Source organism: Pongo abelii, chromosome 7 (genome assembly GCF_028885655.2).
Source record: "Pongo abelii isolate AG06213 chromosome 7, NHGRI_mPonAbe1-v2.0_pri, whole genome shotgun sequence".
Taxonomy (NCBI): domain Eukaryota; kingdom Metazoa; phylum Chordata; class Mammalia; order Primates; family Hominidae; genus Pongo; species Pongo abelii.
Genome location: NC_071992.2, coordinates 75,559,011 through 75,577,266, shown reverse-complemented (window position 1 = coordinate 75,577,266; position 18,256 = coordinate 75,559,011). Strand labels below are relative to the sequence as shown.

Sequence of the window (18,256 nt, the reverse complement as noted above, 5' to 3'; positions counted from 1 at the left end):
GATGTAATATATTGACAGTTAAAAAAATAAATAAAATTAAAAAAAATAAGCAGAAGTGGATATAAATAGCTGCAAATGTTCTGGTGTCCTGAAACATTTCCAAATTTCATTAGTGTGTTCTTTATTTCCCTCCCATGCAACACAAAAAAGATTTCCCTACCATGCAACATGAAGAAGTCCAATACCTTATATCTTTGAGTACAGTGGGTTCCCAGAGAAGAAAGCCATTCTGCTCAACATAATCTGAAAGAACAGGACTACACTATTCTCCTCCATTGCTCAGACTGACTTTCTATGAATGTGATTAAAATATAACTCTCAGAAACTGTAGGAAATTGTTTAGAAAAAGGGAGGGAGTGAAAATATGTACAAAAATGTAAGAAAACATTCAGGCTTTAGAAGGCTCAGTATGATTTAAGAGTCTGACAGAAGGTGAATGTTACAAGGGATTTCAAAGGGAAGAAATTTTCCTACTTTATGATGTTCAAAGACCATCTGACTAAAAACTTAAATGATAAGTAAAATGAAGATATGTAAAACATTTCTATTAAGTATAAAGACGAACATTTTAAAGGGCCTCTTATTTACCTCTTCTACATTGGAAGCAGTCTTAGCAGACGTTTCCATGAAGATGAGTCCATGTTCTCGTGCAAAAGCTTCACCTTCTTCTTTTTTTACTTCTCTTCTAGATTCTAAATCACTAAACATGGGAAAGAAAGGGTCACATTATTAATCAACATGGCACAAACAGAAGCATTGGTGGAAAGTGTACCATGGAATTCAAAGTTGTGATGACCATTCTTTTAATTAATTTTTAACATACTAACTGTATTATTCAGGGTATTATGAGGGTTAGTATTTAGAACACACTGTCTAGTTTCAAAGAACTAACAATCCAACAGAAGAAAGATTCTGTGTTAGAGTTCTAGAATGTTAGAACTAGCCGTAACTTAAGGGAGCCTCTAGTCTAATACCTTATATCTTTGAGTACAGTGCATTCCCAGAGAAGAAAGCCATTTTGCTCAACATAATTTGAAAGAGCAGGACTATACTATTCACCTCCATTGGCCAGACTGACTGAGTTTCTATGAATGTGATTAAAATATAACTCTCAGAAACTATAGGAAACTAGTAAAATCCAAAGTACTAAAGATACATTACATCACTGATTCCAGTTTGTTTAATTCCCAGTTTCTTCTTAAAGCAAAATTGATATAGACAGAGAGAGAGAGAGAGAGAGAGAGGGAGGCAGGGAGGGAGGGAGGGAGGGAGAAGGAGTAGAGAGAGACAGAAAAGGAGAAAGGGAGGGAGAGAGAAAGTATAAGCTAGAAATTTCCAATGAAAGCAGGGTATTCATTTTTATCATACTAGAATTGTATTAGTGAGGTAGGGGGGAAGTAGCAGTTGCTTTTAAAGCGTGTTTTATTTTTAAAGTTAAAAAACTTTACTATTATATTTATTACTTTTTATATATTATTATTACATGTTTATACATGGAAAAAGATGTATAATATAATGTCCACATACTTCCAGCTAGCCTTGACATATTATTTGCCAGACTTCAGGTTTCTTTCCCTTTAAGAAATAAAATCAGCAACAGCAGAATCACCACCTGTGTGTCTCTGATCCCACTCTCCTCCCTCTTACCCTAAAGGTAACCACTACCTAAATTTGGTGTTTTCATTCTCATGTATGCTTTTGCATTTATCCTCATGTTTATAACCATAAATAGTATTTATTTTCCATGTCTTTGAAAATTCAGATGTAGCTACTGTTTTACAACTTGTTAACTTTGGTCAACACTATGTTTTTCAAATTTATCCATATAATACATGTAGATCTAGTTTACTTTTTAACTGGTATATTACAGTATACTGAATGAATGCAATACAACTTAAATTCTCTATGAGACAAAGTTATTTATAATTTTTCATTATTACAATGTTACAATAAGCATTATGTATATATATATATATATATATACATATTTGTGTATACATGTGCTAAGGCTTTTCCAGGGCAGTTTTTTTTTATTTTTTCAGAGACAAAGTCTCACTATGTTGCTCATGCTGGTCTTGAACTCTGGGACTCAAGTGATCCTCCCACTTTGGCCTTCCCAATTGCTAGGACTACAGGACTGAGCCACTGCGTTAAGCCTGGGTAGGACTTTTCAAACTGTGTCATGACTCAATGAATTGTAAAAATCACTCAGTAGGAAATAATCAGAATTTTTTTTTTTTTTAAAGAAACAATAGGCCGGGTGCGGTGGCTTACACCTGTAATTCCAGCACTTTGGGAGGCGAGGCGGGTGGATTACCTTAGGTTAGGAGTTCAAGACCAGCCTGGCCAACATGGTGAAACCCCGTCTCTACAAAAATACAAAAATTAGCTGGGTATGCTGGTGGGTGCCTGTAATCCCAGCTACTCAGGAGACTGAGACGGGAGAATTGCTTGAACCTGGGAGGCGGAGGTTGCAGTGAGCAGAGATCACACCACTGCACTCCAGCCTGGGCGACAGAGTGAGACTCTGTCTTGGGAAGGGAAAAAAAAAGAAACAATATATAAAATATCAGAGTGTATCACCTACATACATAAGTTCCATGTACTGTTTCATGGAACTTATGTATAAAGGTATAATTTATGAATATTTTATGTGTAGGTGTATACACAATTTACTAGGTCATGATGTAAAATATATTTCTTACTATAGGTCAAGTCAAAAAACTCAAAAGCCATAGTACTTGACTATATACTTAGTGCAAAGTTTTAACATGATGTAAAATATATTTCTTACTATAGGTCAAGTCAAAAAACTCAAAAGCCATAGTACTTGACTATATACTTCGTGCAAAGTTTTAAAAATACCTCAGTTTTCCAGGCATTACATCATATTGTCTTAATTCACTCCCTCTGAATCCCACCTAAGTTGCTTAGGTTACTTAAGTATCTTTCTTTTAATTTATGCCCCCCTTTTTGTTTAGGGTTTGCATTACAATCCTTACACTATCAAAAACCTTTCATTTTTTAAATCTCTGCTTCCTATTTCTTATATAACCAATTTATTAATAAAATGTCATAGTAAGAAAAATCTGTGTCATCTGTCGCTCTGACTAGGTCACTGCCCTTCACTGGCTCCCTACTGCTTAATGTGTCTAATTCAAAAATTGCTTATTCCCTGTTTTGATGTCTATCCACAATTCAATTCATCTAAAAATAATCATCTCATTTATTTCTCTCTGTTCTTTCTTGTTCATTATACTCCTGATTTTAAAGGTCACCCACCTACGATCATCAGAAACATCTCTTGTTTACATACTATGCTTTGTTTATTTCTTCTCACATTTGAACTATCAGCTCCTAGTGGTCGGCGACCAAATTTAAGCCACCAGTAAGCTGCCACTCATCATGTTTCAGCCACAAGGAAAAAATCGGTAAAATAAAAGGATAAAAATTCTCTTTATTCTCCAAGTATTCTCCTCTTATTATTTCATACCTTGAATGGCAGAATAACAATTTCCATCGTAGAAAGACTAAAGCTTCCCTCCAATAGCTTTATAACCTTAAAAAGGTTTAGTGAGATGATTTAAATGTGGAAAAGAATACCCAAGAAACGCCTTCAGAGAATATGATAACAGTTTCTTCTCTACACAAAGAAGTAAACAATGTTTAGCTTTTTATAATGTAAATATCACTTAGGTAATATTTTCTCTTAATAGCAAATCTCAATTTCTATTAAAACAACACTCTAAAATCTATACAGTATAATGATGTTTTACATTATAGCTTTTTTATAGCTCTTTTGAGGTGTAACAGACATAAAAGAAGTTGTACTTAGATGCAAAATTTGTTGAGTTTTAAGATATGTATGCCTGTGAAGCCATCAGTCTCCCAAAGTTTCCTCATACTCCATTGTAATCCATTCCTTCTTGCCCCTGCACCCTAGGCCGCTGATGATCTGCTTTCTGCCACTACAGATTAGTCCACATTTACTAGGATTATTATATAAATGTAATCACATGGTATTTTTGGTCTGAGTTTTTTCACTCTGTAATTATTTTGAGAATCATCCATTTTGCTGCATGTATCAATAGTTCATTCCTCTTTATAGCTGAGCTGTAGTCTGTTGTAATGCTATATCACTATTTTTCCATTTATCTGTTAATTGATATTTGGGTTGTTTCCAGTTTGGGGCTATTACAAATAAAGCTGGTATGAATATTTGTACATAATTCTGTGGACATATGAAGACATATTTATGTTGGGTAAACATCTGGGAGTAAAGAGGCTAGGAAATATAGATGTGTGTTTTATTTCTTTTTTTGAGACAGGGTCTCGCTCCATGGCCTAGGCTGGAATACAGTGGCATGATCATGGCTCACTGCAGCCTCGACCTCTCAGGCTTAAGTGATCCTATCACCTCAGCCTCTGGAGTAGCTGGGACTGCAAGTATGTACCACCATGTTCAGCTACTTTTTAAAAAAATTTCTTATTTTTGTATAGAAGAAGTCTCCCTACATTGCCCAGGCTGGTCTCAAACTCCTAGGCTCAAGCAATCCTCCCGCCTCGGCCTTTTAATTTCTAAAGAAACTACCAAAATTGTTTTCCAAAGTGATTGTATCATTTTACGTTCCCATCAGTAGTATATCTTCTGTAGTAATTGCTGGTTCAAATCTTTTGATCATTTTTAAAAACTGGATGTCTTCTTATGAATGAATTATAAGCATTCTTCATATATTCTAGATATAAATCCTTTGTCAGATATATTTTTCACAAATAATTTTTTCTAGTCTGTAGCTTGCCTTTTCATTTTTGTAACTGTTTTTCTTCAAATTTATTTATTTAAATTGATAGATAAAATTGCATATATTTATCATGTACAACATATTGTTTTAAAGTATATATACACTGTGGAATGGTTAAATCTAGCTAATTTGCATTATCTCACAGTTATCATTTTTTGTGGTGAGAACACTTAATATCCACTCTTTCAGGATTTTTCCAGAATGCACTATATCATCATTAACCATGTCACGATGTTGTATAATAGTGTAACCGTCTTTTGAAGAACAAAAGTTTTAAATTCAGTTAAAGAACAATTTATTGATTTTTTTTCTATTTATAGTTCATGCTTTTCTCTGTTCCATTTAAGAAATGTTTGCCAAAACAGGGTCTCTAAAATTTGTTTTCTTTTAGAAATTTTAAGTAGTTTTAGTTCTTACACTTAGGTCTATGATCCACTTCCAGTTAATTTTTGTAAATGGTATAATGTAACGGTTGAGGTTCATATTTTTACATATGACTATTAACTGTTTCAGCACCATTTGATGAAAAAGATTACCCCTTCTTCAACTAAATTAGCATCTCTGTCAAAAAATTAATATATATATATGAATCTACTTCTGGAACTTCTTATTCAGCTCTACTGATCTATGTCTGCTTATGCCAAACAATATTAAATTGATTATAGTATAATAAATCTTAAAATTTGTAGAATAGTAAATTCTCTCCAATATTGTGCCTCTTTGTCAAAGTTGATTTGGCTATTCTGTGGCCTTTGCATTTTCATATAAACTTTAAAGTCAGCTTGTCAATATCTACCCTCCCAAAAAAGTCTGCCAATGTTTGATAGTTTGATTAGGGTTACAATAAATCTTTTTTTTTTTTTTTTTCCTTGGAGACAGAGTCTCGCTCTTTTGCCCAGGCTGGAGTGCAGTTGGCACAATCATAGCTCACTGCAACCTTGAACTCCTGGATTCAAGCGATCCTCTCACCTCTGCTTCCTGAGTAAGTAGAGCTAAAGGCGTGTGCTGGCATGCCTAGCTAGTTTAATTATTATTTTATTTTTTGTAGAGATACGGTCTTGCTACATTCTCAGGCTGGTCTTGAACTCCTTGCCTCATGTGATCCTCCTGCCTTGGCCTCCCAAAGTGCTGGGATTACAGATGTGAGCCATTGTACCTGGCCTTCAATGAATTTTTAGATAAATTTGAGAAGACATCTTATATTTAGTTTTACAATCCATGAACATGGTTATATCTCTTCATTTATTTAGTCTGTTTACAATATTCTCTTTTTTTATCTATAGTGATGTCAACCTTTCTTTCCTGATATTGCTAATGTTTGTCTTTTTCCTGATCAGTATCTATTTTATCTTCTGAAGAATTAGCTTTTGGTTTCATTGGTTTTCTCTTTTTTTTTTTTTTTAACGGGCAGGAGGCTTTCCTTGACTTTGATTTGCTCTTATTCTAGTTTCTTAAGGCAAAAAAATTAGGCTATTTTCTTTTTTTTTTTTTTTTTTTTTTGAGACAAGGTCTTGCTCTGTTGCCCAGACTGGAGTACAGTGGCATGAACACAGTTCACTGCAGCTTCAACTGGGCTCAAGTGATTCTCCCACCTCAGCCTCCTGAGTAGCTGGAACCACAGGAATGCACCATCGTGTCTAGCTAAATTTCAAAATATTTTGTAGAGATGGAGTCTCCCTGTGTTGCCTGGGCTGATCCTGAACTCCTGGGATCAAGCAATCCTCCACCTGGGCCTCCCAAAGTGTTGGGATCACAGGTGTGAGCCACTGTACCTGGCCCTAGGCTGTTCATTTAAAAATTTTCTTAATAGTACTATTTTAACTGCATCTCACACATTTTCAAAGACTGCAGAGAGAGAATTTAACTTGTGGGAATAAACGCAAATAATTCCTGTCCATGGAAATGCAGACTGTGTCCTGTGGAATACAATTAATACCCTGTGAATACTGTTCAGTTTTGCATCCATCTTGTAAATTCATTTCAGTATTCTTTATTTGATTATAAATGTATGGTACTTTGAGTTCCCTTTTGAACTGGTTAAAATATCTTACCAGTTTCCTTATCTTGTTAATTAATGAGATAAAAGTTTTGAGATGTCTTCATTATAAGTCATGATTTTACCTATCTAAAAACAGCATCTCTTAACAGTATTTTATTAATATGACCCTAAAGAATGAATGGGCCAGGTGTGTTGGCTTATGCCTATAATCCCAGTACTTTTGGAGGCACAGGTGGGAGAATCACTTGAGCCTGAGAATTAGGAGCCTGAGACCAGCCTGGGCAACAAAGTGGGACCCTTTCTTTATAAGAAATAAGAAGATTAACTAGGTGTGGTTGTGCATGCCTATAGTCTCAGCCACTTGGGAGGCTGAGGCAGGAGGATTCCCTTGAGCCCAGGAGGTGGAGCTGCAGTGAGCTATGATCACACCACTGCACTCTAGCCTGGGTAACAGAGACCCTGTCTCAAACAAAACAAAACAAGAATGGTGCCTAGCATTTTGAAAATACTAATATTTTCTTACCACTGTAAGTTTCTACAAAAATTAGTGAAAACTTTCCCACACTCTTGGAAGTTTATGGAAACTGGTCAAGCAAGAAGGTTTTCCCATATAATAGCATTTTAAATTGACAGCACAAAGATGTTCAATCCATCTCCCCAAATAAATCAGTAGGCTTTACTTTATATCAGTAATCTGATAAAACTCCTTCAGATTACTTTTTAAAGTATTTCTTTACACAAAAACTATTTCTAATAATAACAGTAATAATTTCCAACAAAGCTTATTATCATCATTTTAAAAATCAAAAGAAACACCTTAGAATTTCCAAAATTTTATAATTTAAGAGGCTGGTAACTCACATTTGAACAAATGTTAAGGAAAGTAGTCAAATAAACAGTACAGTCTTCATCACTAATGCAATGTGAGCTCTAAATTAGCCTTTTTACCTTTTATTTCCAATAAGCATAATGACCATGTTGGAATTGGAATGCTGGCGGGCATCTTCTAACCAGGTTGTCAAGTGGTTGAATGTATCTCTCCTAAACATAAATAATAATTTAATTACTATGTTCAAAGCATTTCCCTCAGTATACAATGAACAATATACATATTATTAAAGAGAACCACTTTTAGCCATATCCACTTATGTAACGAGAAGTAGTTTTAAGCACCATATCTGGGTTTAGAGTTCACTGATCACATTTCAGTTTATAAATTAAATGTAACCACATTTTAGAAAATTCCAATGAATAAATAATATTGCCAATTTCAATTTGAAGGTGCTAATTCAAATAAGAAAAACAATTCAGTTGCAGGTTTCTGTAGTAAATTTAAACTGGACTCAAGATGCAGTTTTAAAGGTGAGTAGCCAGGGCAGAAAGGCTAAGCTATTCTTTCATTACTGTTAACCACATTTATTTAGAAAAATTCTCTGTATCAACTACTGAATTGCAAAGTTTTCAAGTTCTCACCGTGTAATATCGTAAACTAGTAAAGCTCCTGCTGCACCTCTGTAATACGACCTTGTGATGGAACGAAAGGATTCTTGCCCTGCCTGTGATGAAAGAAAAGGTTGGAGAGTTTCCTTTAATACAATGTCCTCTACATTTTCATATTATTCATATACAGAATAAGAGCAGGTAGGGAAGGAGTGCATAAAAAGAGAGAAGAAAACTTAACTTCACCAGTCTTAGGAAAAAATTACAAAATACCACTATTGCTCAAGATTGCTCAAGTCAACGAGACGCACATGTAGTGCACATGTAGTCGCTCCTGCAACCTCCCCACCCCGCAAGACCTCTAAACCCTTTTTGGCAATCCCTGACAACCCAATTTACTGAATGGCTTCACAATACACGAATCATTATTAAAGGACAGAATGGACTCCTAGCAACTAAGCTCTGAAGACAAATTTGAAAGGAAGCAAATAACCCAGAGCCGCACATTTGAATTCAATAACCCACTCCCTGGGGCAGCTGTTGACACTAGAATAAATAAAGCCCATTGTAAATAAATGATGAATGACATCTTTACGCCCACCATCTGCTGGTGTAAAGGTTGTTGGAAGGCCAAGGATGCAGATTTTATCAGTTATATCATAAACTGCAGTGAGCTTTCAACAGTCATCAAATGGAATGCTTTGAGCAATCATTTTATTATGAAAAACAAAATGGTTCTGAATTTAATTTATATAAGTTTTTTTCTCCACACTTAATCAATTTTCTCTGTATTTGATATATAATGCTTGTCAAAAGGCAACAGGATGTAAAAGTCATCTTTATATCCACTTGTGAAACAGACACAAGAGATTATGCAAAGCTAGGTAATTTCTCTTTTACTCATGGTACTAATTTCTGTTTTTTTAAGAATTGCTGGGGAGGAATGTGACTGTTGTGTCTGAGTTTAAAACCAAGACAGCTCTTATAAGAAGTTATTTTTCATTTTTAATCCCTTCTTTTTCTACTTTTGCAAAAACATAAGCATTTTAATTAAGTAAATGTAAAGCCAATTTTAACGATTTTTATATTCAAAATCCCCTAACTTGAAAAATATTGATGTTTACACGTTCTGAGTTCTGATCTTGCAATGTAAATATTTAGCCCTTCCCACCCTCAGAATGCGCATGGACGGCTCATATTCTACCCTGTTTAACACTCAACACTCTACAACACCTTGCTCTTGTTGTTCCTTCCTCTATACTCCCTCCCTCCCCCATCCCCCACCCCCTGCATGTGACTAAGTGTATGCTAGGCACTGGGTCCGGCACATAGCAAGCATTCAGAGAAAGCCTGTTGAGTTAAAAAGTGGAAAAATAGGCTGGGCATGGTGGCTCACGCATGCAGTCCCAGCACTTTAGGAGGCCATGACTGGTGGATCGCTTGAGCCTGGGAGTTTAACCCATTTATGCCTAGTGTTCCATTATTGGAATGCTAAGCTGTGGGAGTTATTTATATCCTACTGCTCAAGGTCACTACCAAGGTCTGATTTTTCACAAAAAAAATTTGCAACCTCCTCCATAAATGGGTTAAGACCAGCCTGGGCAACATGGCAAAACCCCATCTCTACCAAAAATACAAAAATTAGCCAAGTGTGGTGGCATGCCCCAGCTACTTGGGAGGCTGAGGTAGGAGGATCATCGGAGCCCAGGTGAGGAGGCTGCAGTGAGATGTAATTGCACCACTGTACTTCAGTCTTGCTAACAGAGCAACACCTTGTCTCCAAAAACAAAAACAAAAAAAGAACAAAAAAGTGAAAGAAGAAATCCTAATGTCTTAGTTATATGCATAAAATAATCAGTACTCCATCCCACATAGCTGAGTGGACATCTGTAAATCCTAACGTGCTAAGATTCAATGAAAATAACTTCTCCTATGTGGAAACTAACAATTAGACCCTCTCTTGGGTACGCAATTTCGGCAGTTAGAATAATGTCATGCTAAATTAGACAGTGAGAAAGCCATCACATAAAAGGGCTATAAAAATAGCCAAATCATTTTACATAGCTTAGGTTAAACTGAAGACAGCTGGGTATAATGGCTCATGCCACTTTGGGAGGCTGAGGCAGGAGTATTGCTTAAGGTCAGGAGTTCAAAACCAGCCTGGCTAACATGGCGAGACCCCATCTCTACAAAAAAATTTTAAAAATTAGCTGAGTGTTGTGGTTCACATGTGCAGTCCTAGCTACTTGGGAGGCTGAAGCAGGAGGATCACTTGAGCCCAGGAGTTCAAGGCTACAGTGAGCTACAATCACACCATTGTACTCCAGCCTGGGCAACAGATGAGGTCCTGTGTCTTTAAAAAAAAAAAAAGAAAAGAGAAAAACAACAACAACAACAACAACAAAACAACAAAAAACTAGAAGATACTTTGTTTTTATTTTAAATTCATTGTTTTTTAAAATTTATTATTTTTTATTTTTTTATAGAGACCAGGTTTCACCATGTTGCCCAGGGTGGTCTCAGACTACTGAGCTTTAAGCAATCAACCTGCCTTGGTCTCCTAAAAGTGCTGGGGTTACAGGTGTGGGCCACTGTTCCCAGCCAAATTCACTGTTCTGAAGGCACAATGGCAGGAAATATCTTCTTTAACTGCTTAGCACAGAAAAACTAAGGACTAGATCTTTAGGGATTAATTTCACTGTAAATCCTATGTACCAAGAAAGGACTCTGTGTTAGGTACAGTAATTCCCCCTTATGTGAGGTTTTGCTTTCTAAGGTTTCAGTTATTGGTGGTCAACTGCAGTCTGAAAATATTAAATGGAAAAGTCCAGAAATAATAATTCCTAAGTTTTAAATTGTACACTCTTCTGAGTAGTGTGATAAAAGTCTCCCACTATCCTGCTGCTCCTCCTGCTGGGGATGTGAATCATCCCTTTGTCCAGCCTATCTTCACTGTATACACTACACTACCTGCCTGGTAGTCACTTAGTACAGGTTGAGCACTCCTTCTCTGAAATGCTTTGAACCAGAAGTGTTTCTGATTTTAGAATACTTGCATTATACTTATCAGTTGAGCATCCCTAACCTGAAAACTAAAATCCAAAATGCACCAAAGAGCATCTCCTCTGAGTGTCATGTGAAAGCTCAAGAAGTTTGGGATTTTCAAATTAGGGATGCGTAAACTGTAGCCGTCTCTGTTATGGGATCGAAAAACTAGTATATATAGAGTTCAGCACTATCTGCAATTTCAGGCATCTACTGAGGGTGTTAGCATCTATTCCTCATGGATAAGAAGGAACTACTGTAATACAAAAAAGACACATATTTTATTAGTTCAAAATAAAAATCAGGTTTATAGCTCTAATATCGCCCATGGCTGATCATCAAGCAAAGGCAAAAGTCCTTTAAACCAATCTCTCCAGGGACATTCTGTGGGATGAATTAAAATGAACACATTGCTAGAAAAGCACTACTATAAGATCTACAACTTCCAGTTTAGAGCCTAGATAAGAGACAGTAAAGAGTAAAAGACAAAATAAATTTAGGAAAAGGAGAAAAGCAAACTTTTATAACCATTCTCATTCTTTCTGAACTGTTTTGCAAAGAACAAAACACATTCCAATATGGAAATAACTTACACAATACATTTGAATCTAGACTTCTGCCCACTACAACATTAAACAAAAGCTCAAGCAAATAAAAAAACACAATTACCACTGAAGACTATGACTGTAGCTATGCATCTTAAGATCTATGATTATTTTATAATAAATAAAGATGAGTGTTCAGAATAGTTTACAAATTCTTGAGACCTTACTTATCTGAAAACCATCACAACTCTGGCCTATTCTCTTTGGTAACGATATTGGTAGCCTTGAAATAAATCTTGCCCAGTGAAGTTTTTTTTTTTTTATTATGGGTTCTCTAACTATAAATAAACTGTTATATAACAACTAACCGCATAAAGTTAGCCCAAAGATTAACTACCTTGACATATTAAAGCAAAGTAATTTGATTTTTAAAAAGTACTTTAGGCTGGGCGCAGTGGCTCACGCCTGTAATCTCAGCACTTTGGGAGGCCGAGGCAGGCAGATCACGTTCAAGACCAGCCTGACCAACTGGTGAAACCCAGTCTCTAGTAAAAAATACAAAAATTAGCCAGGTGTGGTGGCACACACCTGTAATCCCAGCTACTTGGGAGGCTGGGGCAGGAGAATCACTTGAAGCCAGGAGGCGGAGGTTACAGTGAGCTGAGATCGTGCCATTGCACTCTAGCATGGGCAACAGAGTGAGACTGTCTCAAAAAAAAAAAAAATACTTTAACATATACCTAACCAAACTCGGATTGACCTATATTGTTTTAAGTGAAACAAAAATGTTAACCTAGGGCCAGGCGCAGTGGTTCACGCCTGTAATCCCAGCACTTTGGGAGGCCAAGGCAGGCATATTACGAAGTCAAGAGATTGAGACCATCCCGGCTAACACAGTGAAACCCCGTCTCTACTAAAAATACAAAAAATTAGCCGGGCGTGGTGGCGGGCACCTGTAGTCCCAGCTACTCGGGAGGCTGAGGCAGGAGAATGGCGTGAACCCAGGAGGCGGAGCTTGCAGTGAGTCGAGATTGCGCCACTGCACTCCAGCCTGGGTGACAGAGCGAGACTCCATCTCAAAAAAAAAAAAAAAATTTAACTTAGGAATTATAAATGTTGTGTTTGATCCTCTTCACTATAAACTATTGGTTAAAAGGGATTTTGGAAGCTTGAAACCAAACAGGATACAAAATTCTTTGTATTTAATAGTAAGAGATTCCTAATATTAGCTTAGCGTGTAAAGAAAAACACATTTAGTCAAACAGGAATGATTGCCTAAGTGAACAGCACCACAAAACAAACTTGGGGTGGAGTGGCCAGAGTGGACAGTAAGTTCTCTTGGCTCACAATATAACTGTTAGATTTATTTAAAAATCCACAAGATTAGCTGGGTGTGGTGGCTCACACCTGTAATCCCAGCACTTTGGGAAGCCAAAGCGGATGGATCACCTGAGGTCAGGAGTTCGAGACCAGCCTGGCCAACATGGTGAAACCCCATCCACAAAAAATACAAAAATTAGCCAGGCGTGGTGGCATGTGCCTGTAATCCCAGCTATTCTGGAGGCTGAGGCAAGAGAATCACTTGAACCCAGGAGGCGGAGGCTGCAGTGAGCTGAGATTGTGCCACTGCACTCTAGCCTGGGTGACAGAGCTGGACTGTCTCAAAAACAAAACAAAACAACAAAAAAAACCATTCACAAAATACTCAGAGATGCAAAAAAGTAGAGCAGAACAAGTCTGCCTAAGAGATAAAAACATGCTCATGTTTAGTGATGCTTAATATTAAATCAGAGTCATGGAACATTTGTGCAAAAGAAGTCTTACACCTTCATCTTTCATGTGAGGATTGCTAAATCAAAATTGATCCTTTGCACCATAATTTTAAAACTTATTTCTAACTGCCAGATAAAGAATCCCTTAAACTGGCTTTCCCATGCATCTGAGTCTTTTGATGAATAGCAGTATTTGTAGTAACCAGGCTGGCAACTAATAGTAATGTTTACCTCTTCTTCCTCTTCTACTCCCATAAAATATAACTTTATACATATTATATTAAGCTATAGTTCAAAAATCTCTAAATATCCTGAATTAAAGTCCTAAGCTCTTGAGAATCAGACCTCTACTTGTCTCACAAGAATTTTTTCTTATTCAATCAAAGTCTTGTTCATAGAAGTCCATTTTTTGCTACTGATATCTTGTCTATAGTCTGAAAATTCCTGCCTTTGTGCCTCTGCTTAACTCCTTGCCTGAAAAACTATTTTCTTCTCTCTCCACCTATCCAATTTCCATTTCCTTTGAGGACCAGCTCAAGCCCCTAATTCTTTCACAAAGCTGGGAAAGCCTGTCTACCACAGCCCATAGTTATCCTTTTCTCCTCACAAATCCAAAAGCACTTTCATGTGGTCATTTGGTTTTAATACTATTGATTAGATACAATGAACATACTACTCAAATGCTTATCTTTTTTCCTCTTCAGTTATCCTTGACGGATAGCTTCAACTCAGAGTACTAAACTATATTTATAGTAGGCACTCAAATATGTTACCTGGCTTGATCCCAAAGAGCCAATAAAGTGAGAAAATTAAGATTTGTGAGAATCAATATTACAGTAATACTTCTCTTACTTGCATTGCTAGTTATTTATCAAACAGCTCCAGCTATGTAGAACACAGATGAGAACCAAAAGAAGGAAAGAAGGATTTCTAAACAGCCAAATAAACTGTCCCTTGCCCAAGCATTAAATCTCAGGTACTTTACTTAAAAGACTCAACTTAAAAATTTAGACCTCGGCTGGGCACGGTGGCTCACGCCTGTAATCCAGTACTTTGGGAGGCCGAGGCGGGTGGACCATGAGGTCAGGAGGTCGAGATCATCCTGGCTAACTTGGTGAAACCCCGTCTCTACTAAAAATACAAAAAAAAAAAAAAAAAAAAAAAAATTAGCCGGGCATGGTGGTGGGCACCTGTAGTCCCAGCCACTCAGGAGGTTGGGGCAGGAGAATGGCGTGAACCCGGGAGGCGAAGCTTGCAGTGAGCCGAGATCGCGCCACTGCACTCCAGCCTGGGCGACAGAGCGAGACTCCGTCTCAAAAAAAAAAAAAAAAAATTTAGACCTCTTTCAAGGAACTGCTATCATTGAGAGGAAATATTTTGAAATCTACATGCATGTACAAAACTTCTATTCCAGGTGACAGTAAGATCAGTAAGAATCAAAGTGATTTTTAGGCTGTCTTAGTGTCCACAGCAAGGGTGGTGAAAAAGTCAACCTGCACTAGTTAGTTGTGGGATCTTGAGAAAAGTAACAATGGGTGGAAATACCTAGAAAAAACAGCACAAGTTGAATGCTTTAAAAAATTTGAGGATATTTACTTTGGAAAAAAGGCTTAGCTGGGCGCAGTGGCTCACACTGTAACCCCAGCACTTTGGGAGGCCAAGGTGGGCAGACTGCTTGAGCCCACGAGTTTCTGACCAGCCTTGGGAACATGGCAAAATCCCGTCTCTACAAAATTAAAAAAAAATTAGCTGGGAGTGGTGGTGTGTGCCTGTAGTCCCAGGTACTAGGGAAGCTGAGGTGAGAGGATCACTTGAGCCTGAGAGGTGGAGGCTGTGGTGAGCTGTGATCACACTACTGCACTCCAGCCTGGGCAACAGGGCAAGATCCTGTCTCAAAAAACGAGAAAAAAAAAAAGGATAAAATAGGATATGATCACCGATGTCAGATTCTTTTAGTGCTGCCATGTAAGGAAAACTGGAGACCACAGGTGGGAGGTAATTGCTAAAGTACAATGAAATGTCTAAGACAGTTTCCTGTCCCTGTAGTTGTTCAAAAAAAATGTCGATGAATTGCTGCCTAAGTAGGCAGAACAGTTGGAGCTCTAAGCCCCTCAACTCTCGGCTTGAGGGATGGTGGGGGAGAGGGAGGAAGTGACAGTAGTGGGAGCAGAGAGGAAAGGCAGAAGTGGAGGCAGGATTGTTTCCAGCCCTCAGGGTTCCAGGTCCTCTCCCTGGCTCACTGCATCTGGTCATCCATCCTTACTGATGCATTGAAACAAAATAATATTCAATTTTTAGAAATAATACGTCAAGGGTATAAAGTAACATGTTTTTCAAAGGAGAAAAAAAATGCCTGTGATTTGCTGAGAAGAAACTTTTAGCATGTTAGTTTTCATATAATTTGGTCAAAAGTTTCACTGACTTGATATAAGACATGTAAAATAGGAATATTTCTAGGGAAGCTGAGTGGATAAATGAACTTAACTAAAACATCCATATTACAATTTTTTTTGGAGAGGCTGGGAAATCAAATGTATTTGGATATGCTGGAAGGCAACTGAAAGAGGGATAGAAGGCAAGAGAAAAAGTAAGAGAAAAAGAACAAGAGCAGAACAAGGCAGTAATGGCTGGCCAGGGTCTAACAGTGAGAATACACCTCTGCCTTTTTTCTGCCAATGAACAGAAACCGGGGGCAACGTATGTTTCCTCTTTGACTTCCCCTGGCAGAAGAAGAATATTTACAGTTTGGCTTTCGCTTTTAATAAATGAAAGAAAAGTAACTCAGTAAAGGGCCAAGTGTCAGTGCTTTAAGGGAGGCACTGATAGACTCTTATCACTGTTTCCAGCTGTGAAACTGATTGACGGCCTTCAGTCCTCCAAGGAGTATCTGCTGGCAGCTATTCTCACTATTGGCAAAAGAAAGCAAAGGTGGTGGATGTGAAAATTTTGCAAGGAAAACTCCTTAAATTTTTTGAAGATACAAATGACAAACATCCTGTAGGCCAGGTGCAGTGGCTCACACCTGTAATCCCAGCATTTTGGGAGGCTGAGGCATGGACCACCTGAGGTCGGGAGTTTGGGACCAGCCTGACCAACATGGAGAAACCCCATCTCTACTAAAAATACAAAATTTGCCAGGAGTGGTGGCGCATGCCTGTAATCCCAGCTACTTGGGAGGCTGAGGCAAGAGAATCGCTTGAACCCAGGAGGCGGAGGTTGTGGTGAGCTGAGATTGCACCATTGCACTCCAGCCTGGGCAACAAGAGTGAAACACCGTCTCAAAAAAAAAAAAAAAGACAAATATCCTAAGATACTAAGAAAACTTCATTTCTATAAGGCTGATAAAACAAATAATAACATTTGGCTAATTTTCCCTAGAAGGACTCTAGGATGGTTTTGTAAACATCTTGGGTCATGAATAGATATAAACCTTGCTACAAAAAATGCAACTGGCTATCCAAATGTACAGACACACTGTAAAACATTAATGGTATGGAAAATCCCGTTTCACTCAGATATAAACTAAGTGTGAGACCAATCTTAATGTGTATTAGATTACATTTATTAAAAAGTTTTGGAAGTTGGGTATGAAAGAAAGAAGAAAGTCAAGGAAAATAAGAGAAAAGCAGAAAAGCCTGACCAGCCTGGGAAACATAACGAGACTCCATCTCTACAAAAAATTTTAAAAATGAGCTGCACATGGTGGCATGCATGTGTACTCCCAGCTACTCAAGAGGCTGAGGTGGAAGGATTGCTTGAGGCCAGGCGTTTGAGGCTGCAGTGAGCTGTGATCATGCCACTACACTCAAGCCTGCGCGACAGAGTAAGACACTGTCTCAAAACCAAAAACAAAACAAAACACCCCCCCCACAAAAAAAAAAAAAAAAAAACAGAAGAGGAAAACCTGTAAGACAAAGACTCAAGAAACAACCTCCAAAAGAAATAAGTTAAACTATTTTAAACAGTCCTTTAAATCTGGAACAGGCCATTGGTTCTGGGAGCTCTCCATGTAGAAGTTGGAAGTGGTCAAATTCTTTTTTGGATGTTATGATGTCTTTAAAGGGACCACAGTGTCTCTCAGAAATAGAGGAAAGAAAATGAGCCCTCTGCCCTCCTAAAGGAACACAAACAAGGGTTTTTCTTCTCTTCCTTTCTCATACTGGCCAGCATAAGAAATTATTTTAGATTTCTTTTGCAAGTTTATTGTTGTCCAAAGAAATCAACTCAAGAAAAAACAAAAACAAAAACAAAAAAACCCACAAAAAACCCGGCTTCTATCAAAATAATGCATGACGAGTTAATCTACAAAACAGACAACTAGGAAATGAATGGCTTACTCTAGTTTCAAAAAACAAAGATTATTTAAGGGACTACTTTTAAGAATAGAAGAACAAGTGAATAAACTAAAATAACCTACAGACAATGAAGTGGTTTATGCCTAAAATATCACGTAATTATCATTACTATATTAACCTTTCCTTTTCAAAACCATGTACTTTAGTAGATATCTCCTGAGCACATCCAGTGACCCTACAAGTTGCTTAGACAGAATGAGATTCTCCATTCATTCATTCAGTAAAATTTACCAAACACTGTATTATCAGTCACCAAGCTAAGAATGCAGGATACAAAGCTGCATAAGACATAGGTGGA

The 18,256-nt window shown here is 37.4% G+C and overlaps 1 protein-coding gene across 1 annotated transcript in view; it reads right to left on the bottom strand.

Moving 5' to 3' along the window:
* RAB2A (RAB2A, member RAS oncogene family) overlaps positions 1 to 18,256 on the bottom strand; it is a 104,163-nt gene that overhangs the window by 31,130 nt on the left and 54,777 nt on the right. The window contains 3 exon segments of the mRNA NM_001133109.1: positions 589 to 700; positions 7,750 to 7,842; positions 8,275 to 8,357. Coding sequence (NP_001126581.1) covers positions 589 to 700; positions 7,750 to 7,842; positions 8,275 to 8,357 — 288 coding nt within the window.